This window comes from Vipera berus, assembly GCF_964194415.1.
Source record: "Vipera berus genome assembly, chromosome: 4".
Classification (NCBI taxonomy): Eukaryota; Metazoa; Chordata; class Lepidosauria; order Squamata; family Viperidae; genus Vipera; species Vipera berus.
Genome location: NC_138206.1, coordinates 70,971,063 through 70,996,229, shown reverse-complemented (window position 1 = coordinate 70,996,229; position 25,167 = coordinate 70,971,063). Strand labels below are relative to the sequence as shown.

Sequence of the window (25,167 nt, the reverse complement as noted above, 5' to 3'; positions counted from 1 at the left end):
ACAGCGAAATTGCGCAAGGAAAGGGCTGGATGCGCTTTGAAAGGATGCGGAAGTCGAGGGTGGGAACTTTCTTCTCTGCTGTTATTTATTTATTCATAGGACAGCTGCCGCTGAAGAAAAGGACAGGGATTGGCTTGCAGCAACGTCTGACGTGTGGTGGTTGTCGCCGAAGGTTTCCAGCGCTGGCTGGTGTCAAGTCTTACTTCTGTCTGAGTCACGCGCCTTTTTCGTTTGGTTCGTGTGTTTCTTCTCTTTTTCTCGCTCGCCTCGCTGCGGCTCCTCATCTGGTGTGAGCAGGACCATGGCGGATGTGAGTAGCTACGTGCTTTTGAAACTAGGCAGTCTGGAAGACAGACCACAAGAGGTGGAAAAGATAGTATTTTTCCCTCCTACGGAGAGGGGATGTGATGAATTCATTTGGGGGACGGTGTGGAGACGGATCAAACAGAAAGACAGGATATAAATACAATAAAAAATAAATATAGTAGAGTGTGTTTCCAGTGACAAATGGCTGAGGTAGGAAGAGAGCATCCTCTTCTTTTTAGAGTCTAGTAAGGCAGATCTTCAGAAAAGATAATTTAGTCCTGGTTTCTACAGAATGTGCTGAAGAACCAACTCTTCTTTCCACAACCTGTGACCATACTGGTCAGAAATGATCCCAATTATATACCGATATATATAGAGGCTCCTACATAGGAACCGTTGACTATCGGATCCTGTGAAACTGGTGCAGTGTGTTTACCCCCCTCACACTTCCTTTCCCACATGAGTTTAAAAAGTTATAATACCTGCACCCCAAGTATTCCATTTTCAGAAAGCCAACCAAAGAAACTTTGGTTTAAAACTGGCTTAAAACTGACTTAAGCAGAGATTCAAACTTATTTATAAGGGGAATGTATTTAGACCTCTTGCAGAGGAGGTTTTGCAAGTTAAGACTCCCATAATCAAGGATTTTTTTCAGTGTGTGTTATTTTGATCTGTGATATTCAGCAAATTTCTTCATGAATAAGTAGAAAGAAAAATATTTTTCTTCATTGATTGTATCTCTAAGGATTTATTATCGAAAAACATTTCCCCTTATAACTTCATACATATAAACATACGTTTTAGCACACCCATTCTTTTGAAGGGTTGGACAAGGATGAATGATCTCAGAATAACTTGTAACTTTGCCCAGGTTCGCCTGGTGCGCCAGTTGCGGCCCTACCTGGACCGAGATGCCCTGCGCACAGTCACTCATGCGCGCGTGACCTCCCGATTGGACTACTGCAACGCTCTCTACATGGGGCTGCCCTTGAGGACCACCCGGAGGCTTCAGCTGGTGCAGAATGCAGCTGTGCGGGTTGTGATGGGGGTTTCCCGATACTCCCACATTACACCTCTGCTCCGCGAGCTGCATTGGCTTCCGGTTGCCCTCTGGGTGAGATTCAAGGTGCTGGTGATGACCTATAAAGCCCTAAATGGCTTGGGTCCGGGATATCTGAGGGAGCACCTGCTGCCGGCATCAAGCTCCCTTCGTCCTGTGCGCTCCCACAGGGAGGATCTTCTCAGGGTACCGCCGGTAAAAGATTGCTGGCAGATAATACCCAGGGGGACGGCCTTCTCTGTGGGTGCGCCTGCCCTTTGGAACCAGCTGCCTGTAGAGCTTAGGACTGCCCCTGACCTTCGCTTATTCTGCCGGGACCTGAAGACCTGGCTCTTTGAGCTTTCAGGCCTGGACTGAGAGTATTAATTGGGGTTTTAAATGGATTCTAATTGGGATTTTTATTTATTCAAGGTTAATGTAATCATTTTAATTGTTTTTAATTTTTGTAATTGTATTGTTTTTTTTAAAAAAAAAACCTTGTGAACCGCCCTGAGTCCTATGGGAGAAGGGCGGTATATAAGTTTAATAATAATAATAATAATAATAATAATAATAATAATAATAATAATAATAATAATAATAATAATAATAATAGTCCTGTCCTCTAGGACTTGTAATTCTGGTAGTAATGATAGTAGAATGACTCTGAAATGAAGCAACCCATCCGATGGATGAGATGTTTATAACAGAACATGTTTCTGAGTTCTGCACGTGCTTAGAAGCACTGCTTACCTAGCACTTATTACTCAAGCTTGAAGTCCATTAGAAAACCAAAGTACAGTAGACCGAAACAGTGTGAAGTTTGCTCAGCCTAAAAATATAAATGTTTAGTGTGTTGATGAGTTTTTGTGTTCTTTCTCAGCAGGACAACAGGGGCCCATTAATAAGTGAAATCAGACAGCGTTTTGAGACCGAATATTTATCAGGTTGGTAATATGAGTATTCTGTTCACGCTATAGTTTATCCTGTACATTTATAACATTATAGATCAGGGGTGTCAAACTCGCCACGTCACGTGACATATCGCAATGTATCGTGACTTTTTTCCCCTTGCCAGAGCTGGGGTGGGCTCGGCTTCCGCGTGATGCATCCGGCACGCCACGCAGGAGTTTGACATCCCTGTTATAGATTGTCTGCAGTAGGAAAGATTAAAAAAACTTGATTATTGTCAGGTACATAGCTTAAAAAAAGTGGAGTCTTCTTGAATTTCTTTATATTTGTATTCTGTGACTACTAAAGGCTGTGTGAATGACTACAGTTTTAAGTTTGAAAATCCTCATGGTTAAGTGGTAAACATTTGGTTTCACTTATCTTCTCATGCACTCCCAATGTAATGTGTTTACTGCAACAATTTGCCTATTACATCATGGTGCTCCTTGAGTCATCTTCATTTGCTTTCATACTTACGATACTGCTTATCTAATTTAAAGACCAGATGCAGAGTAAAGAAGCATTACTGACATTCCCATATTATACAATTATAATAAAAATATACACTGGTTTTGGTTACAAACAACACTTAACACTACCCTGTTGTAAATTTAACTTTTTTGTATTGAATTTGTGCTCTTGCCTAGGTTTTCACAGCATATGGGTTCTTTGATAAAGAAAACAGAGAATCATATAGATAGCCAAACTTAAAAAGTGATATGGTTAAATCAAAAACACGATTTTCCAGTTCAGTTGTGCAGCCTTCTCAATAGCAGAAACACTAGTCTGCATTTTTCCTGCTAGCTCAATATGATTTTGACAAAGTATTTCCTCTGCAGGCATTTAGGTTTGAAATATTCAAGGATTTGAAAATTGGTTAGAACTCATTTGCAATTTTGGTGGGTTTTTTTTAATGTCCATAAGTCAAGAAAAAGTATAGACATTTTGTTTAATTATTTTATAAATTAAATATTAGCTAGCTACAAATACTTCTTTTAAAGACATTTTTATGACCCAGTTTTTATGAGAAAGTATAATAACAATCTTCTATTCATATTGATCAGCAAAAAGAAATAAATATGATTCCAGGGATATAGAAAGATTGCATCAAGATGATACCTGGGTTGATAATTTCTTAATATGGCGAGATGATATTGTGGATGATACATTGAAGATGATTGATGAAAGCTTTCAGTGGAGGAAAGAATATGCAGTTCATGGTAAGATATCTCTATTGGTTTGAAAAATGTTTTGATATGCATTTAATAAAAATATATAAGAAACAGCTGAAAGTAACTGTTGTCAGAGGAAATTGTATTCTAAACCAAAAAAAATGGAACTAGGTATCTCAAGGCTGGGTATAACCATATGTATACCATATTTCAGAATCAGATGAGTGGCATACGAATTTAATATGTTTATTAAATGTTATGTTTATATGGATAGTCTCAGGTTCAAAGTTCAAACTGTTCAACGTTACAGTGGTGCTGATCAAATGGTACTTATGACAGGTCTTTGTAATTCCAACCATCTCAGCATCCCAGCAGTCATGTGATTGCAATTTCTTACATTCCCCACCAGCTTTCTACAGTGTAAACTCAATAGGGAAACCGGCAAGAAGTTTGAATTCATAATCATGTGAGGTCTTTGCTGAACAATTCAGGGGTCCCCAACCCCGGGCCATGGCCTGGTACTGAGCTGCGCAAACGGGCAGTGAGCACATGCACAAAAAATGGTTCATTTGTGTGAGCGGTGTACATGTGCGCCTGCTGCTTGTGCAAATGGAGCTGTGCGTGCTCACCTGCCACTTGTGCAGAACCATCCCTTCTCCTCCCCCACTGCTACTAGTCCGCAAAGCCAGAAAGGTTATGGACTGCTGATCTAATTCACAGCAGTCTTTATACAATGTCCAAGAATTAAACCATGAACTGTGCTTGCAGATTCTCAGTGTGGTTGCCTAATTCCCTCATTATTGGGTTTTGCAGCTATTACATGAGAATAAGAATAATTATATAATTAACTTTCAACTAATATTTTAAACTCCATTTTAGATTTAAAAATCTGTATCTAAATTTGGCATTATCCTTTAGGTAGTAACTATTACTCTTTGATCTAAAATATAGCGATTGGAAATAATAACTTTTCTTTGGATTAAAATATAGCAATTTCATCTACCCTTCTTATTTAAGATTTTAGACTGCTGTTACAGTATGTGATATACTAAAATAATTATTTTAATGATACAACGACTGATTTCTTCAGATGTGACTGAATCTTCTTTTCCAAAATTGATGCTTGATGTTGGTGCTGTTTACCTACATGGTTACGATAAGGAGGGCTATAAAATATGTAAGTCAAATTTACAATTTTATTTACTCATTCATTCAAATGCAGAACTTAAAGTAATACAGGGATTGGGATAAAGTCATTGAAATCAGTAGCATTGGTGGTGGTGGTATATTTTTCTTTAGTTCTGATATACATTTAAAATTGCTTATGGCATCTACATTTAAGAAGAGTAATGCAATCTTTATATATCTGTATTAAAACAGTTGCATTTTTAATTTTAATAACAGGTATAAATTAAAAATAGAGCTTTAATACTATATTTAATTTAGAGGTGATATAACTATAACATAACATACTTTAGGTTTCATTTGAAATTTGAAAGTGCTAATTTTTTTTTCTTATTCTGTCTAGTTCAGGGTTGAACAATCTTTTTGTTCACTAAGCCATATGGTTTCTTGGGTGTTGACTAAAATAAGTCAAATTGTGGTTTATTCAATAAACCATAGTGAAATAAACTATGGATGATCATGTATGAACATGTTCAGTAATTTTTTTGAGTTGAGGGCTGTAATGATTTGAGTGATAATTCAGAACAAATTGGGCTAGATTGTGGATTGAATTAATGTTTATTTGGTATTCTTTTGGGAAGGATTGTGATTGTATTTGCAATTCAAGTGGCTAAATTGTGTACAAAATAGTTTTTTGTATAAGAAATCTATCACACGAAATGATAGAAAATGTGCCACTGACTGTTACCAACATATAAAAGTGGATTCAGAGGTCTCTAGATTTTCCATGCATAATGCTCCTTTTTGAGGGTCGTATACAAAGATCCTTGTTCTGATTAAATTTCTGTCTGTTTTTAGTCTTCCTACTGAAGTTTACATTGTAACTATACAGTACTTCAGACCTGGCTGGTACAATCCAATTCAGTTAAAATAAATAATTATTCTCATTAAATTTGATAGGCAGTAGGGTCATATTGTCACTGCAAGCTTAGCAGTTTTATTTGATGAATACAAAAAGGGTAAACTGCATTCTGGAAAAACTCAATTAATTTGAGGTTCTGAACATTTGTGGAGCCCAGCATGGCTGACTCTGAAATCTATACTTTTATAAGATGCTAGAGGAGCATAGTTTTAGGTATTTTAGATTTTCTAGACATTGCAAGATGTAGGTGAATACTTTTAATTTAGAATGAATAGCCTTTATAGTAATTGAAATATCCAAATTTGCAGGTATTGTTAACAGGATCAAATGTTCAGAATTTTTCTGAAGTAGTGGCACATAATCAAACAGCAATTTTCAAAGGTTTTCTGGCCCTATTTTAAGTTGGATAGCAGATACTGTGCAACTTAAAATAGAAAATTAGATTTGGAAATTATATTTGTCAAATCATCCAGTTTGAATTGTTTTTAATTCAGAAACACTGATTTTTAATGTCACACTAATAAATAAAAATTAATTTTACCTTATTTCTGTATAAAATGTTTTTGATTTGTAATGTTTTATCTTCTAAGATTTTAAATTAAAAGAATACAGAAGTTATAGAGACATATGAAAAAAAGAAAACATACATGTTAAAAAACAAATAGTATCTTCATTTAGAGATAGCCTGAAAGATGTTCTTACCTTTTTGACACATTTATATGTATTTCCCCCTCCCCCCATTAGTTTGGTTCCGGGTGAAATTACATACAAAAGATTCTAAAACACAATTTGAAAAAAAGAAACTAGTAGCCTTTTGGTTAGAGCGCTATGCAAAAAAAGAAAATGGAAAGCCATTGACTGTGGTGTTCGACATGGCTGACACTGGACTGAGTAATATCGTAAGCATTTTTTAAATTATTTCATATTATCGTGGCTTGAAAATTGAATTTATATGAATGGCCTTAGATAATCTTCTAGGTAGAATACTGGAATTTAAATTAATTATTTGCCCTTTGGCATAAATCTTAAGTATTCTGGATTGACTGGCTCATGAATCACTAAGTTAGCTCTTTAATAAAAGCTAGCATAAGTATTCTATTTACTTAACAGAAAATTATGTATTAATGTTTGGTGGTTTTCAAACTCCCATGGAAATCTATTTAAGATCTACCAGCAACTCAGCATTATATAGCTGTTGAGAAAAATGCATTTGTATCAGTCTTCTGATGAAGCAGTCAAGTGTTTTCTTGTGACAAGTCAGCAAAGAACCTCATGAGAGTGCATGCAGGACGCCACATGGATTGGTTTTGATTCTCATTGCAAATAATACAAACTGTTAGAGGCTTTTATTAAACCTGCACACCCAGTTAACATTATAGGTAATTTGAATAGATTGCTTCAGTGTGTATATACTTAACAAAGTTACTTAAGATTTAACCTTTCAATATTTTTTCCAGTAAGGAAATACAATTTTCTATATTGTGTGCTACATAAAAATGCTTGAAACTCTTAACTCACTTCTAAAACTCTCTGTACCTTTAAGGGTGATTTGGGAAAGCTCAGCCCTCAAGATGCTAAGCAGAATATCTGCTGACTTTTTATTAACTGATAATCTGTTTTTATTTTAGGACTTTGACTTTGTCCGGTATATCATTAACTGTTTTAAAGTATATTATCCTAATTTTCTCAGTAAGTATGAAGGCATCCATATCAAATCAAATGTTTATGAAGGGCTTAAAACCACCAATAAGATGGCTAAAATAAAGATGAAGTAGAAAAAAATGAAGCCAAACAGTTTTCCGTCACAAGCAGAGACATATGATCAAATTGGGCAACCCAGGATGTTAGAGTCAAAACAATGGTCAGATGAGAGAAGTGATAGATAAAAGCCATCCTCTGTCAGATAATTTCTTCAGAATAGGATGGATAAATGTTATCTGTGATTGCCTGGGTTAAGAGCAAAGAGAAGCATATACCTCAAGCACTGGACTACTGAGCTGTCCTCTGAGGACATATAAGCTGATGTATAGGAATATATTTGCAATGCTCCAACAGCATGACAGAAAGCAGTGGATCTGGTCTAGTCAGAAAAACAGAAAAAGTTCTGGTCTGTGAAAGAGAGGTAAGAAGCTAGCACATATTATATCCATTTTGAAGATCCCATAAGATTCAAGGTGATCGAGTTGAAGATCAGTGTTACAGATATGCTGCTGAAGAAAACTTGTGACATTTTCATTTTCAGAGAGAGCCCCTGGGATTGCAGTTTTAACTTTTTTTTAACCAAATTGATTTAATTGTGTCCTTAAGATTCAGAAGCCAGACCCGCCAAAGAAAAAAAGTTAATTTGAGGCAAAGGCATTGTTACTTTATAGCACTCCATAGTTCCAGAGAATACATTTTTTAAAAAACTAAACTTTTTTAAAAAATAAGAATTATTAAAATAATACCTCTGAAGAGAAGGAATTGAAAAAAATGTAGCAGTTAAAATGATCAAAGCACACTTTCTATAATGAGCTCATGGAAACAAAAGCCTCCCTGAGTTGGATACGAGATGGGCAGCAAACTTTCTAAAAATAATAAGTAAATAAAAACTATTTTTTGTTCTTGCAGCAAAAATTGTGATTTTTGAATTGCCTTGGGTAATGAATGGTGAGTTGCAATTTTAAATTATCTTTAGAGAGTATCTTAAAAACTGTAGAAGTTGATATTTCTTCAAAGATTTTTATGATTTAACAGTTGAATTAAAAGCATAAATATATTTTAGATTTCTATGTCTATTTTATCTGAAGCATCAAAGGTCACTTATAAATTATTTAAATAAATTTACATGTTTCAGTTGATTCTGAACATATTGTTCCCAAACATGGGACTCTCTTAAGTTATTCTATATGATTCCCATTTTAAGTAATGGCACTAATCTGAAGTGAATTTGTATTATATGTCATATTAATAAAAATAGGTTAGTAAAAGCTTTTACTATCGTGATTATTCCTCTCTTTTTATCTAGCTGCTTTTAAAATTGTGAAAAATTGGTTGGGTCCAGAAGCAGCCACCTTGTTGAAATTGACCAATAAGAATGAAATCCAGGAGTACATAAGTGTTGAATACCTACCACCCTATATGGGTGGGACTGTAAGTATGCAATTGTGCAGTTATGATATATACATAATGCATATGAGAAGACTTAATAAATGTAAAAGAATTATTACTTCTGATATATTCACTCACTATATTTGATATTGAATTACAGTCATTAACAGGGAAACAAATCTTTTGTTGAACCTTTATAATTTTCCATTTTGTTTTATGTCTACTAATGCTTTCTCTGATTTATGATTTTTTTAAAAAGTTAAGTGCAATCTTTTATCATCTAGCCTTAATTAGCCAGCTGCAGGATTAACAATAAAGAATTAGTTAATTAGCCAGCTCCAAGGTAGTGTTTTGTAAGCCCTTATATGGATATTTTTCAAATATTGTTTGTGATTAATAGAGGATTTCATGTTTGGATAAGAAAAGATAGAAGGCTAATTATGGTTGAAATATTCAGTCATTGTGTTTTAGGGATGTGCAAATCCCTCTACGTATCCGTTTCCTTTATTCTTTCCAGATTCAGTAGTAGGAATGGCTGCTTTGGATGGAATCTGAAAGTATGATACTCCAAATGGGGAAAAATATTCAGTTGTGACATTTCATTGCAGTTTAAATCTGTAGTTGTCACCAGGAAATAGTGCTGGCAGTTGTGATGTATTTCTTAAGATCAAATCTTTTATCTGATAGAAACTGCAACCCACAGTTCAAGGCTGCCTCAAAGTGCAATTGGTGGAAGGTACTGTATATGTTTCTTTAAACACCGAGTCAGGTTCTTAAAGAACCTAGCACTTCCTTTCCAGTGTTAGGAGCAAAGAGAGATTTTTCTGCCATTTGGTAGTCTCCCAAATCCTCAGAATCTTGTAGATTCTAGATTTATGAAAACCAGAACAAGCAAACATTTTCAGCTTCTGCTGCATCAAAAACTGTTCAGTTGAAATGTAGCCACTTAAAGAGTGAATCAAGTTGACTGTTCCACCCACATCTTTGGGGGGATTGTAATTGAATCCAGTTTCTTCTCTATAAAATTTCATACCCAGTCCACCCACAAATCTTTTCTTTCATAGTCACAAATAATGTATTTATTTCTTTTTGTTATAGGATACTTTCAAATACAGTTATCCTCCATTAGTTGATGATGATTTCCAAACTCCATTATGTGAAAACGCACCCATTACTAGTGAAGATGAAGCTGAATCCAAAGAAGTAGACAATGATAACAAAGACAACATAGATACTACTGAAGAACAAGCACTCAATTCAAAAAAGGTATCCCTCAACGGAAGGGTACATAAGAGAATGTCATCTCTGTTACATGTCTATTTTCCCATGTTACTGTTAAATTGCAGTGTCTAATAAAAATGCCTAAGAAGTATTTGACCATCATACCTTGCTGTCAGAATCAAAAGTCCATGTTTTAAAAAACTGATATGCTTATTGCAGATAGCCAATTTTAATTCCTGGTTAATATTGCCAAATTTCATCTGAGAAATAATTTTTGTTCTGATGAGGATTTTTACTATTTTCTGTTTCACTTTCTGATATATAACTTTGATTCCTTTGTCTGTTATAAGAAGTTATGTAAAGTACTCACTTAATGACCTATGCAGTCCTCCAGTTACAATGATAACCGGAACTGCTGTTGCTAAGTGAGGTGGTCATGTGACATTATGCTTTATGCCCATGAGCAGTTGAAATTCCGGTCCCTATCATAACCCAAGGACAACCTGTATTTCAAAAATTGATGCCCACGTGTAAAATGTAGATTAAAACAAAGGGGTATTGATAATGGAGCTATTCCAAGATTCATATTTCTACTTAACCTAAGGAAAAACAATCTAGCATCATCAGAACGTTTTAGCTAAAACACCCTATATTCCTACCAATACTGACTGGTACTTAAGCTACAGTCCTGTCTTCCAAAACATTCACAAAAAAAATTGATTTTGTAGAAGTGACATCTAATTTTTACATTTAGAACGTAAAGGGTGTGGGTGTGAATGTGTGAATGATACACATTTATATCTTTATCTCAGTAACTTGACAGACCTATCCATATCAAGAGTACATGCTGAAAATCTCTTTGTCCCCACTTTATTTCATCTATATGTACATTACATGTAGTCCTCAACTTATGACCACAATTGAGCCCAAAATTTCCGTTGTTCAGCAAGGCAGTTGGTGAGTTTTGCCTCATTTTATGACCTTTTTTCCATAATTGTTAAGCAGTTGTTAAGGGAATCATGCAGTCATTAAGTGAATCCAGCTTCCCCCATTGACTATGCTTGTTGGAAGCCAGCTGAGAAGGTTACAAATAGATCATGTGACCCTAGGACAGTGCAACTGTCATAAATACATGCTAAGCACCTAAATTTTGATCATGTGACTGAGAGTTCTGCAACAGATGACACTGAATTTGAAAGCATTGCAGCAGTCCATGAAATCTTTAGCTTCGACAAGACCCATGAAAGATGTACAGACCATTTTGCCACTTTACTATCTGCCAAAAATTTAATGTTTACACATTCACTAGTTTCATTTAAATGTACAAATGGTTAGATGTAAGATCTACAGCTACAGTCTTTTTTGCTTACATCTTAACATCAAAATCTACTTGCCATTGCTAGTAATTCAAAGCAAGGATTGTGAGACCAAACTAACATATTGTATTGTTCTCAGTATTTCATTAAAGTAAATATAGCAATAGTAGTAGTTTATCTTAAAAAGAGCTATGTTAGACGAAAACCTGTGTCCTATAGTAGCAATGTACAGTATAAACGTAATAAGGCACAAGACACAAAAAGCTGTACTATTTCCTGCTCTTGTTTCTTGTCATATTTTCAGAAAAATTCAGTCATGCATAACTAATAGGTATCACTGGCTTTATCCTACATTAATCTTCTTGTCCCTCTTCAAAGCTAAATTTGTAGTCTCCATATACAACATTTTCTTGTCTTTTCTCTCTTTTCAATCTTGTTGGATGATCATGGATTTTTACATATGTACTAAAATTTCCTCTTCTTTTTAAAAACGAAATAGTACCTACATTTTGTGCACTTTCCACATGGAATTATGCTAATCTGATCATTTTGGCAATTTTTTCTGTCTTTTCCAGCTTTATAAAATGCTTTCTGAAGTACAGTAAACAAAACTGTCCATGTGTAGTTGTACAAGATTTATGTAAAATCGTCATGATACTCACAATATAAATAATTTCTTTTTGAAAAGAAAGTGAAAGTAAGAATTATTTATAAGTACTAATTCTTCCAAAGAATTCCCAGTATTTATCAGAGTATCATCTTTGCTGTGGAGGTTTAGGATACATAATACATTACTTACAATACCAAGCACAACCATCTTTTTTCAAAAAGCTTTATCTTGTGAAAAAGATAATTATTTCTATAAAATTTTACAGTGTTTGAAACACATACATCAGTACAGACTATCTATCCTACATTTGTGTCTCTCTGCGTGTGAATTTATTATATGTCCCTACTTACATTTGGTATTCTTATTTTTGATGTACTGTAATTCAGTAGCTGAAAATTTATAATTGTACCATTCTATTCTATTGTACAAAATAATTAACTCTGAATATACATAGCTGCTATTTTTGTTTGTTTGCTTAGGCAAATACTTCAGAACAAACTCCAAAATCAGAAGAGTATGACAAATTAGATTCTAAAACAAAAAATGCCAAGAAAGCACTTACCACTTTTAAAGGATCTTTATTGCATATCAGGTAAATGACAGTAATAATCACCTTCACGTTGTAGACCTTTATATGTTCTAAGAGTAGTGCAGCCTTAATTGAAGAAATAGGTTATTTTGGATAGGACAGGCTGTAAAGGCTGGGTTGCAAACACTTTTACCAGTTTGGACCAAAATAAATATACCTTACTTTCTATAAGCTTTTTGTAGTCGTTTACAGAAACTAATGTGAAGAAATTGTCTATTCTAATAACAGTATGTATTACAATGTATGGGTTTGTGTTTACTGAATGGCAGTTCATTTTTTTAAATATAATGGAAGTTTAAGTAACCATTTCTAAGTTGACATGGACAGTTACATTTAAAATAAATACATTACAAGTCTTCATATTGCAAATTCCTTCATCCCATGTAAGGTATATTTTTAAAGCCAATAACTTCAGTATGCAAATTACGATATTTCCGCTATAGACTGGCAGATGATGTGAAAAAGCAAGTTTAACTTCAGATGTTGAAGATCAGTTTGTACATTTTCAATTCAAATTCTTTTCTAAAAATTATTTGATGGGATAGGGAAAGACTTTGAAGAGCTGCTGCTATACTGAATAAACTATCAAAGTATAACATCCATCACTCTTGTTCAACAAGATACTGACCATATTGTTGTGAAGCACAGGGCATGAGACTTAAAAAAAAAGCTTTGAGAAGACTTTTGTTACTTGCTCCTATGATTGCTTTGCCCTCCATTCACTGGAGTTTGTATTTCTTCAAATAATGCCTTTTCAAACGTTGCATTATTTTAACAATATTTCATATTTTGGAATGCAAAGGAGAATTTCATCTCTGTGCATTATACTGTATATTGTAAAAAAATTATCTAAAGTATTGTTAGAAGTCTTTAAAATTCTTCTTAAAATTTAAAGCTTTTGAAGTATTTTCTTTGAGCCTGATAAATCACATATAATTATTTTACAAAAAATTATTAACTATTTTAAAGAAAATGATGTAAGTCTTTCCAAATACTTATTGTAGAAAATGTTACATTTTTCAATAGTCCAGCAGAGGAATTGCATTTTGGGTCCAAAGAAACTGCAGAGAAGAAATGTTTGATAATTCTGACAAATGTTACTAAAAATGCAGTGGCATTTAAGGTAAATAATGCACTTTTTATCTTATTTAGATGGTAGATAGGCAGCATATAAATATATTTGCATGTTTGCTTTTAAAAAATACCTTCAGTCATGGGATTCAGAATGCTTGATTTTTCTCTGTAGTTCCCTGGATGGTTCTATATTCATCAATAAAGATTCAGGTTACCTGAGTAATATTCCCTAATTGAAAGAATCCTTTGAGCAGAACTGGGCGATCATTATTATCTTTTTGTCATGATGCTGCATTTCAAGGAAAATCCAAAAGAGTGCTATGGAAAGAGGTGGTTGATTTTCTTGCACTGAATTTTGTCATTCTTAAGACTGTTAATCTGGAGCTTATAAATCACAGAGCTAAAGAGCATTAAACTACGAAATGCATGTTTTAAAAGCATTCCTAAAATATGTGCTTCGTTCCTTACAAAGACATGAAAAAATTGAAACTGAATTACACAGCTTCTTTAAAAATAGAAATAGTTCTTAATCTGAATATCCTTCATATAGGTGAGAACAACTGCTCCTGACAAGTACAGAGTAAAGCCAAGTAACAGCAGTTGTGAACCTGGTACTTCAATAGATATCGTTGTATCTCTTCATGGTGGTAAGTAACATTTACACATAGAATGCAATAATTGTCTAATATACTTTGCTTTGAGAAAGTTGACAGTTTTTTTTTATTGAAAAGTTTTAACATACAATTTTTCTTTAAAACCCCCCCTCCCCCTCCCTTCACCCTCCCCCCCTACCTCTCCCCCCTCCCCCCCTCCCCCCCCCGACTTCCCAGAGCTAAATACAAGGTATATATAAAAAAACCAATCCTAAACAATCATATACTAACAACTATAAGCTCTAAAATCCATCACTCTCTAGCTTATATAGGATAAAACAAGCCTTAGTAATATTAAATATATATATAAAAAAAAACTAAAAGAAAAAAAAAGAAGAAAAAAGAAAGAAGACTTATTCAAATGCTATATAAAACTTCTTAACCCTATACTTATTCTGGATAAACTCAATCCATTTTCTCCATTCCATAATATAGCGTTCTTGCGAGTAATCTTTCAAATAGGCCGAAATCTTCGCCATCTTTGCCAGGTCGGAAACCTTTAAAGTCCACTCTTCTATAGACGGCAATTCCTCTTTCTTCCAATACTGACCTATCAAGAGTCTTGCTGCCGTAATTAAATTCAACATCAACTTAGTGTCCACAACGGTAGCATCTGTAATTATTCCCAACAAAAAAAGTTGCGGACAAAACTTTATCCTCTGTTTAAAAATCTTCTGCATGTTCCACCAAACTTTTATCCAAAAGGCCTTAACCTTTTTACATGTCCACCATATATGAAAATATGTTGCATCTTCATCACCGCACCTCCAACATTTAGGCTGATAATTCGGATACATACTTGCGAGCTTTTTGGGATCTAAATGCCATCTATAAAACATTTTGTAAAAGTTTTCTCTTAAATTTTGAGCTTGTGTAAATTTTACGTTCCTCACCCAAATCTTTTCCCACGTATCCATTGTAATAACTTCCTGGATGTTTTGGGCCCATTTTATCATACAATCCTTAACAAGTTCTGTTTCTGAATCAATCTCTATCAATGCAAGATATATCCGTTTAATATGTGCCGGTCCCTGATTTCTAATTTGCTTTATCAAATTTTCATCAGTCATTGTAAAACCATTTTTCTGATCTTCTTTCCACCTGGCCCGTAACTGAGTATATTGGAACCAGTTTTGAACAACCTTCTCTTCTCGCAAGAGACTATATGATTTCAAACACCATACATTTCTTTCCAAACTTAGGATCTCCTTGTACGTAGTCACATCATGTTTGAAACCAGCATGTATATTTTCTATTGCGTGTTTTGGAATTGCCCACAGTGGTATCTTGCAATCTAGCTTATGTCTGTACTTCTTCCAAACTCTCAGCAATGCCTGTCTTAAAATATGCACTCTAAACACATTGTCTACCTTCTTGTCATACAACAAATATGCATGCCAGCCAAACAACAAATCATGGCCCTCAAGATTTAATAATCTCTTCTGTGTCAAATTAATCCAATCACTTATTCCTACTAATGCAGCAGCTTCATAATATAGTTTAAGATTGGGCATTTTAAGCCCACCTCTCTCACGAGTATCCTGCATAATCTTAAGTTTAACTCGTGGCTTTTTCCCTGCCCACACAAATTTATTGATACCTCGCTGCCATTCCTCCAAATTAGAATCTTTCTTAAGAATCGGTATCATTTGAAATAGAAATAAAAATTTAGGCAGGACATTCATTTTCACTGCTGCAATCCGTCCCAACAAAGACAATTGCAATTTTTCCCAATTCTCCAATTCTTTTTGAATTTTCCCCCATAGTTTTTCATAATTATTTTTATATAACTTTGTATTAGAGGGCGACAAAAACACCCCCAAATATTTAACCCTTTTAACAATCTCAAATCCAGTTAGTCCTTCTAAAAGAGCCTTTTGCGAAACTGTCATATTTCTGACCAAAATTTTGGTTTTCTGTGTATTAACTTTAAATCCAGAAACCTTCCCATATTGTGTTATTATCTCCATCAGGTCCACAACAGAGTTCTCTGGCTGGGTCACTGTAACAACCAGATCATCTGCGAATGCTCTCAATCTATAATCCTGATCTCTAATTTGTATCCCCTTAATTTTTTCCGAATTCCGTATTTTAACCAATAATATCTCTAATGTTAACACAAATAACAAGGGCGATAACGGACAGCCTTGCCTTGTGCCCTTCTCAATATTACATGCTTCTGTCAAGCTATTATTAACTATAATTCGGGCAATTTGTTTTTGATATAATGCCCTAATCGGTTGCAAAAAAATTTCCCCAAAATCCATTTTGTCTAAAACTTTCAACAAAAATTGCCAATTCAATTGATCAAAAGCTTTTTCAGCATCTAAGAAAATTAGCGCCGCAGAGATCTGGTTGTTCCTTTCCAAAAACTCTAACACATCAACTATATGCCTCACATTATTTTTCATTTGCCTACCACTAATAAACCCCGTTTGGTCCCCATGAATCACCTGTTGCAGAACCCTCATCAATCTATTAGCCAAAACCTTAGAAAATATCTTGTAATCTGTATTTAAAAGCGATATCGGTCTATAATTTTTAACTTGAGTAGCATCTTGGTCTTCCTTCGGAATCAAGGAAATAAAAGCTGTTCTCCAAGACGGTGGCACCTTTCCCCCCCTCTGGATTGTCTGGAACAGTTCCTTTAACGGTTTTATCATCTCTATTTGTAGATTTTTGTAATAGGCCGCAGTCAAACCATCCGTACCTGGTGCTTTATCCACCTTCAATTCCTTAATTGCTGTAACAATTTCTTCTTCTGTAATCAATTGATTAATCCCTTCTTTTTGTACTTGCGTAAGAACCGGGATGCTAGCATTTTCCAAATATATATCAATGTCTTTTTCATTAATTTTCTCCTTAGCATATAATTTAGAATAAAAATCCACAAAAGCGTCCTTGATAAGGTCCTGTTGAAACACAACCCTTCCTTTATGCTCAATCTTGTCTATATTAGAAGCCCTTTGTTTTTTCCTCAATCTATAAGCTAACCATCTACCTGGTTTATTAGCGTTGCAAAAAGTATTATGCCTGGCAAACCGCAAATTGGTTGCCACTTGGTCAGCCATTAATTTATCAAATTGTCCTCTTAACAATTTAATAGCCTCCTTAGTTTTCACATCCTCTGAGTTCAAAATCAAAGGCTTTTCTTTTTCCTTTATTTCATTCTCCAGTTCTTTCCTCCTAGCTTCCACAGCACGTCTATGTTTATTATTCATATATATCAACACCCCTCTCATGTAGGCCTTGCTAGCATCCCACACCATATCCATAGAGGTACCTTTGTTCATATTAGTTTCAAAAAAATCCTTCATCCGCTGTTTACATTCTTCCACATTTCTCTGATTTCTAAACAAATTCTCATTTACGCGCCACGAGCGCCTGTCTCTTTTCTCCTTATCAATCTCTAACCAAACTGGACTATGATCAGAGATAGTTCTTGCACAAATCTTCACCTTTTTAGTCCTCAAAAAAAAAGTCATTAGTCACCAAAATAAAATCAATCCTCGAAAAAGATTGATGTCTATCAGAATAAAAAGTATAATCCTTTTCCTGCAAGTGTCTCTCACGCCAAATATCTCGCAATTCCAAGTCATCCTTCATTTCAAAAAAAGATTTAGGCAGTCTAGCATGACTTGGAATGCGCTTAAAAGCTCCAGCCTTATCCATCTGTACATCCAAAACACCATTCCAGTCCCCCATAAAAATAAAAGATTTATAATCCAACTGGGTAAGCTTTGTATGAAGTAAACTAAAAAAGTCAGCCTGTTGTTGTTGTTGATTAGGGGCGTACAGTCCAACTAAAAGCGTCTTTTTGCCTTCTAACAACAAGTCTATCAGTACATATCTTCCATGCTTGTCTGCTTCAATTAAGTCCGCTGTTATGGCACTTTTAATATAAACAACCACTCCATTTTTCTTATTCATTGCAGAGGCAACAAAGTGCGTACCCAGTCTTGAGTTCAATAAAAGCTTTTGGTCCATAGCCCTAATATGCGTTTCTTGCAAACATATAACATCTATCTTGAATTGTTTTAAATATTGAAAAACTTTCTTTCTCTTCTGTGGTGAATTTAGTCCATTAACGTTCCAAGTCAAAAATTTAGTTGCCATGCATATCCTCCCAAAGCTCTTGAAGCACTGCTTTGATAGGACTATCTTCTTTAGGCCGTGCTCCTCCCACTGCTTGGCTATGAGTACGTTGTGAAGATTCCGAAGACTTTTGCTGGTCTTGTTCTTTTATTTTCTTTGCTCGTTTTAAAGCAGCACGCGTTACCCTTTGCTCTCTAGGATCATCCAAAGAAGCTATAGCTTGATCTCCTCCAGCACCGTTTTCCTCTACTTCAGCCTCTTGATATTCTCCCTCTCCAGATCCCTTTGCAGCTTCCAGAAGTGTTAATGGGGTTGCTTTTAAAACGTTATTATAGAAATCACGCGCTTGCTTCACAGTAATCAGCCGGTACCTTTTGCCTTCATACATCACCATCAACCCATCTGGAATCTCCCATCTGAACCTTACATCTCGTTGCTTGAGCTCTTGCACAAGAAATGTGAAGTCTTTCCTTTTCCTTAAAATCTTTGGAGGAATTTCTTTTAAAACCAAGACTTCTTGATCAGCAATCACAACTTTAGCATCATAGGCAGCTTGTATAACTTCATCTCTAATTTCTCTTTTTGCAAAGTAGACCACCACATCTCTAGGCAGCTTTCTCTGTCTAGCAATCCATGAATTCACACGGAACACTTTATCCATAGCTCCTCTTATTTCAGATGCTGGCTGATTCAAAGTTGACAGTTTTTGTACAAGTTCCAGAAAGAAGGTAGTGTTGAAATCAGATCATCTATTTAAACTTAAATGGCAGCTTTTAAGTTCTGCCTTGATTAAAATAACTTCGTTCAATTATCCCCATGTTGGATGGGAGAAGAAAGCATCAAAACTGCTCGTAATATTATTGAAATAAAGTAGTCACCAAATCTAAATTCTCAGTCTTTTTACTTACCATTACTGTCTTCTAATACTATTCTTAAAATATATCCAAAGTTTTTTTCAATTTCATAAAAATAAACTATAAATTTACAATGCAATTTCAAGTTATGAGCTATTTGAAACAATTTTAAATTTGAAAAATATTAAGCTTAGAAAATTAAATGTTGTTGTACCCTACAGAATTTAATTAAATTATGCTAATGCTGATTAATATTTTTAAATATCCTTCATTGCCAGTTACTATACAAATATGTTTGTGTGCAAATGTGCCCTGTTCATTTTTAAAATTTACAGCAGCTTGATTTTAGATGAAGGTATTTTATATGACTTTCTCATTGATAAATTTAAAATATATATTAATTGTATCATAATGATTTAAAATTACTTAGGACATTATAATAGCAAAATAAATAAAATAATCCAGTTTAACCTCTGCTATATTTGTTCTAATTAGTTTTCTACATTGAAAATATTGGTATTTCAATTAACTTAAAAAATTTGAATATAAGTTATCTTATTGTCCATCAGTCTTGTAAGATCATCAGCTCAGACTATTCTTTCTGTAGTTTTGCACCTGGCTAAATACATTGTCAAGTTTAGAGTTCATAAAGACTCTACATTTTTTCCCCTTTTCATCTTCTACTCTTCTCAAGAGTTTTGTAAAATTTGGGAGTTGCACATTTGTGTTCAGTATTGGCTGTGCTACATTTGTTGTAAATTATGTACACATCTATTAAAATATAATATTTCCTGCTACAGGCTATTGATTATATCTAAATGAAGTACAATAATTTTTACTAAACTGTCTATTGGTTGAATAGGTTGTGTGGCTTGTTTGCAAGACCGTTTTCTAATTATGGCAGCAGAAATGGAACAGAGCTCTGCACTAGGGGCACAGGAACTATCTCAATTTTGGAAGGAAATTCCTAGAAACAAAGTGATGGAGCATAGGTAAACATTTTATATTCGCTTTCAAATTGACATTATTATATGCCTTCTTCCAGAATATTTTCTTCTCAGTCAAACTTAAGCTTCCTGGTGGTTTGTTATTCAAGAATTAACCAGGCTGGATTACCTTCTGAGACCAGCCAAAGTTGGCTAAATATTGCAAAGCTAGTTTGGCATAAAACACAATATGTGTAAATTGCTTATCTGTGTCATCAGGCTACTCTATTTTGACATAGATGGACTCTTTGGCCCCTCTTTCAAACCAGCGATCCTCTCTGTCCAAAATGTGGTCTTTGCTATCTTGGAAAGAGTGGCCTTTGTCTTTTAAATGCAGAAGGACTGCTGAATCTTGTCCTGGTGGGTTTGTTCTCTTATGTTGTGTAATGCATATATGAAGTGGTGGTTTTGTTTCCCCAATGTACAGATCTGCACATGGCTCACTGCATTGTATTGCATATACCATGTTGCTCAGTTTGTGTCTGGGTGTTTTATCTTTGGGGTGAACAAGCTTCTGCCTTAGTCTATTCTTGGGTTTGAAATGTGCACATATGTTGTGTTGGCTGAAGATCCTCCTGAGCTTTTCTGATATTCCTGCAATGTATGGAATAACTACATTGCTTCATTTATTGTTTTCTTCCTTGTCTGTTATGGAGGAGTTCCTGCTGGGTCTTTTTTGAAATTTGATGAAGGCCCACTTGGGATAGCCACAAGTTCTTAGGGCTTTCTTGATGTGTTTCAGTTCTTTTTCTTTTCCATCTTTGCTGGTAGGTAGGCCTTCAGCTTGGTGGTGTAGGGTTCTGGTAACTCCCATTTTGTGTTCCAGTGGGTGATGAGAATGAAAATGTAAATATTGATCTATGTGTGGGGGTTTTCTGTAAATTTCAGTGTTAAGGTTTCTGTCTTCCTTACTGCACAGTCCAGGAAGGCTAGTGTCAGAATCCATTTATATCCCATTCATAAAACTCTATCTGTATGTTTCTAAAATCTTATACCTCCCCCTGGATTCTGCCATTTTTCCAAGGAGGAGAAGAGAGGATGTGTATTCAGCCTGCCAGTAGGCTGTCTTCAAAGACCAGGGGAAGAACCTTTGAACTGAGAACAACAAAGGAAGTGGGGGGGGGAAGAGATCTGGTTTGTATCTCCGATTAGAATCCCTAAAGGAAGGGAGCAATTGTCGTAAAGACATGAGAGTTCCCTCTTTCCCATGGAAGGATTTGACACCTGAATTTTAATTGATCCAGGACAAACCAGATGGCTTGGAGGGAGAGGGTTCGACCCGGGGACTCTTTTAAAAGCACCAAACTGTAACACAGTTCAGATCCTGTCTAGTATATCCCATTACCAATCATGTTTCAGTAAAAGCTCCTGTTTCAAGAGTTCGTTCTTTCCTAAGATGTGGATTGGGGTGGGTCCTGACAGCTAGACTATTTTCTTTAACATCTTCATGTGTAAATTTGATGTATCTGTCCACTGAGTTGATATGTTTGGTGAATGCTTCCAATTCCTGTGTTTTGATCTTGAGCCTGTGAAGGAGTTTAGGGCTTTGGTTCCTACCTCTTCCATGTAGAGATTGGCTACAATGGGGGACATAGGTGAGCCCATGGCACACTGTGTATTTGTCTGTAGAAACCTTCACTGTATTTAAAATAGGAAGTGGTCAGGCAGAGGTCCAGCTTGTCCACCCCAAGCATAAAACATCCAGACACAAACTGAGCAATGTGGTATGTGCAGTACAGCGCAGTGAGCCATGTGCAGATCTGTACATTGGGGAAACAAAACAAACCACTTCATAAACACATGGCACAATATAGGAGAACAAACCCATCAGGACAAGATTCAGCAGTCCATCTGCATTTAAAAGACAAAGGCCACTCTTTCCAAGACAGCAAAGACCACATTTTGGACAGAGAGGAGACTGCTGACTTGAAAGAGGGGTCAAAGAGACCATCTATGTCAAAACAGAACAGCCCTCTCTCAACAAAGGGGGAGAGGTATGACATCATCTATCTCCAGTCTACAACACGGTCCTTTTAAAAGTTCCAAGAAGGCTCCACAACTTTGTTTAGTGTCATTTTGTTGATGCCCTGATTTTCTGGATGTTCTTCTCTTTGATTTTAATGCCGCAAAGTAAAGGGGAAAAAACATTATAAAATATGAAAAACTTCAGTATAAATTTTTTTTTTTAAAAAAATGGAAACCCAGGGATGAAAACAACGATAATTCTGCAGAACTGAACTCAAAATAATTGCTTTCTGTTTCAGGTTAAGATGCCATGTTGTAGAAAGTAGCAAGAATTCTTTAACTATAAATGAAAATGCCTTTAACAGTCCTTCAAAAACCAATGAAGATTTACACTTTCAGGTAACACATATAACTATTACTTTTCTTTCAATTTTTATGCTACCATTCCTTAAGTACATTATAGTTAAGGAAATAAAAAAATGGGATTTTTTTAGTCTATCCTCCCACCTACCAAAATCTCTTTAAAAGGCAGGCTCTAAAAAGTTGTTGACATTTCCAAAGTGCTGACATAATAGAATATCAGCTGTTTTCCAGTACTATATATTACATGCACAAACATACAACTCATAGATTCTCAGCTTTGTTCTTAACTAATTTCCATAATTTGATTATATTTCCATAAAAATTCATTCTTAAACATACATTTATATTAAAAAAATTTCCTTCCCTGTTCACCTTGAAATTGATTATCTCCTGAAAATAACAGATTCCTTCTAAGACAATTGAATGTTGCAAACATGCTTTTTCATTCACACATACACTGCTCTTTATTACGAAATTCAAGACTTTCATGTAGGCTTTATTTCTTTGTACTAACTAAATCCTGTAACATTGCTTCTTAGATAAAGCAATAGAAACTTAGAAGAACCATATTTAAAAAGTTATGGTTTTAGCAATGCTTACATGTAAAGGTAAAGGTTCCCCCGCACATGCGTGCTAGTCATTTCCAACTCTAGGGGCCAGTGCTCATCTCCGTTTCAAAGCCGAAGAGCCAGCGCTTGTCCAAGGACGTCTCCGTGGTTATGTGGCCGGCATGACTAGACGCCAAAGGCGCACGGAGCGCTATTACCTTCCCACCGTGGTGGTCCCTATTTTTCTACTTGCATTTTTACGTGCTTTCAAACTGCTAGGTTGGCAGAAGCTGGGATGAGTAACAGGTGCTCACTCTGTTACGCGGCATTCGAGATTCGACCCGTCAAACTGCCGACCTTCTGATCGACAAGCTCAGCGTCCTAACCCACTGAGCCACCACGTCCCTTAATGTTTACATGAGGAACCCTTAAAACCGGTCTTTTCTGTTGTATTTGATTTTGTAGATTTTTTCATTTAAATGAAGAATAAATAATTCTGATATGCATAATCAAAATAATCTATACTTCCAAACTAGTTTGTTTTTATATATTCAAACTATTAAATCGTAAGATTGTGCCTTTCCTTAAAATACTACTTTTGATACATATGAGTAAAATACATTTTGTTTCTTTTATAAATTAGTTTATGTGTGTGATTCGGTGATTTTTTTAAAAAAATATAATTGTTTCTAACTATTTATATCCTAACTGTATTGTATGTTGGTAAACTGTAGCAAAGTCAAGTGGGAAAAACAATTCTTTGTTGATAACGTCTTCTATTTTTCCCCCTTTTTTCCAGTTAAGGCAACTACTACAAGCTAATAAAAGACTTCAAGAACAGATTGACCGTTGTGTCTGGTTCCAACAACTTACACTTTTCCTAGTCTTTATATTAGTCACTATTGTTTGCTTCTTTCTGTTTTGTACTCCAGGAAGCTAAATATAATGTCACATCTATACAATTGTGCTGTAAAAAGGCAAAGAACCTTATCCGCCAAAAGTGAGATCTATATAGGTTTTCTTAAAAAATTTAAAAAATGGAATAATGTGATCTTTGCCTTTAATCAGCACATACAGTATGCTTTTGCTAATTTATTACAATCAAAAATACGAGGTAATAAGAGTCTTTCCACTGGACATCATAGTAACTTACAAAGTGAAAATATAATTTTCTCTTTATTTCTGTCATGCAGAAGCTATAAAAGATAAATTGCTTAATTTTGTGCATAAAATGTAACATTTCCTTTGAAATGTAATTAGAAAATAGCAGACTAGAATTTCCTATAACACAACATCCTGATGCCCATATGCTACCATGGTCCATGAATGTACAGTTTAAAACTGAAGAACTCATTCCTAATTCTTATTCATATCTTCCAGAAATTTTGTAACTATTTTACCCTCAACTATTTACAGTCAATATAGCCCTATTGTCAATATAACCCTATTAACCCAGAAGTGGTTGCCATAGTTCCAAAGATTCTTATAAGACTCTTGTAACTTGTTTCATTTGGAAAGGTGCTATATACAGTACTATGACTTCAGTATTCTTTTTAGTGAAAATGTTTCTACAGAATAACAGTCACACTTAGATCTCAATTTCCTGACACAGTATTACTGAAATGATTTTTGAGTAATCTTGTAATCTAGGTGTATATATATATATATATATATATATATATATATATATATATATATATATATATATATATATATATATATATATATATATATATATATATATATATATATATATATATATATATATATATATATATATATATATATATATATATATATATATATATATATATATATATATGAATATTTCTCAAATATTCCTTTCACTTAATTAGGCTCAACATTTCATGAAAATTAATGGAAGCTGATAAATATCAGCTACCCACATTTATTAATGTGCAATCTTTTTTTAGTTCTTGTCAAACTGAGAAAATGTAGATATATGGTTCAAAGCAAGTCTTAAAATCCGTTCTGAATGTTTTTCTCACACTGCAAAATACTGTAAAACAGAGATGGGAGAACGATGGCCCCTTTATGACTTGTGGACTTCAACTCCCAGGAATTCTGGGATTTGAAGTTCACATATTATAAAAGGGCTATCGTTTCCCACCCCTGCAAAACATAAAGCATATCATATATAAGGAGTTCTCATTTGCCATTGCAAATGAAATAAACATTTCTGCACAGAGAGATTTTTGTTACATTTTCAGAGAAATCCTTTATTATTTTAAAAATCTCAGATTACCCCAAATTCTCCCTATGTAGGA

At 34.7% G+C, this 25,167-nt stretch overlaps 1 protein-coding gene across 3 annotated transcripts; it reads left to right on the top strand.

Annotated features, from left to right (window-relative positions):
• Nucleotides 1-76: 76 nt before the first annotated feature.
• MOSPD2 (motile sperm domain containing 2) lies at nt 77-24,502 on the top strand. Of its 3 annotated transcripts, none has more exons than XM_081327036.1 (15): nt 77-310; nt 2,229-2,292; nt 3,361-3,516; nt 4,559-4,645; nt 6,260-6,414; nt 7,144-7,204; nt 8,126-8,164; nt 8,523-8,647; nt 9,704-9,871; nt 12,232-12,344; nt 13,368-13,464; nt 13,966-14,062; nt 19,880-20,009; nt 22,268-22,367; nt 23,679-24,502. In XM_081327036.1, exons 1-15 carry the CDS (start codon nt 302-304, stop codon nt 23,817-23,819), a joined length of 1,542 nt encoding a protein of 513 aa, XP_081183162.1. In that variant the 5' UTR covers nt 77-301; the 3' UTR covers nt 23,820-24,502. The 3 variants fall into 3 exon arrangements, with proteins under 3 accessions (XP_081183162.1, XP_081183163.1, XP_081183164.1); XM_081327037.1 differs by having other exon boundaries at nt 143-310; nt 2,232-2,292; XM_081327038.1 differs by lacking the exon at nt 77-310 and having other exon boundaries at nt 3,386-3,516.
• The last annotated feature ends 665 nt before the right edge of the window (nt 24,503-25,167 follow it).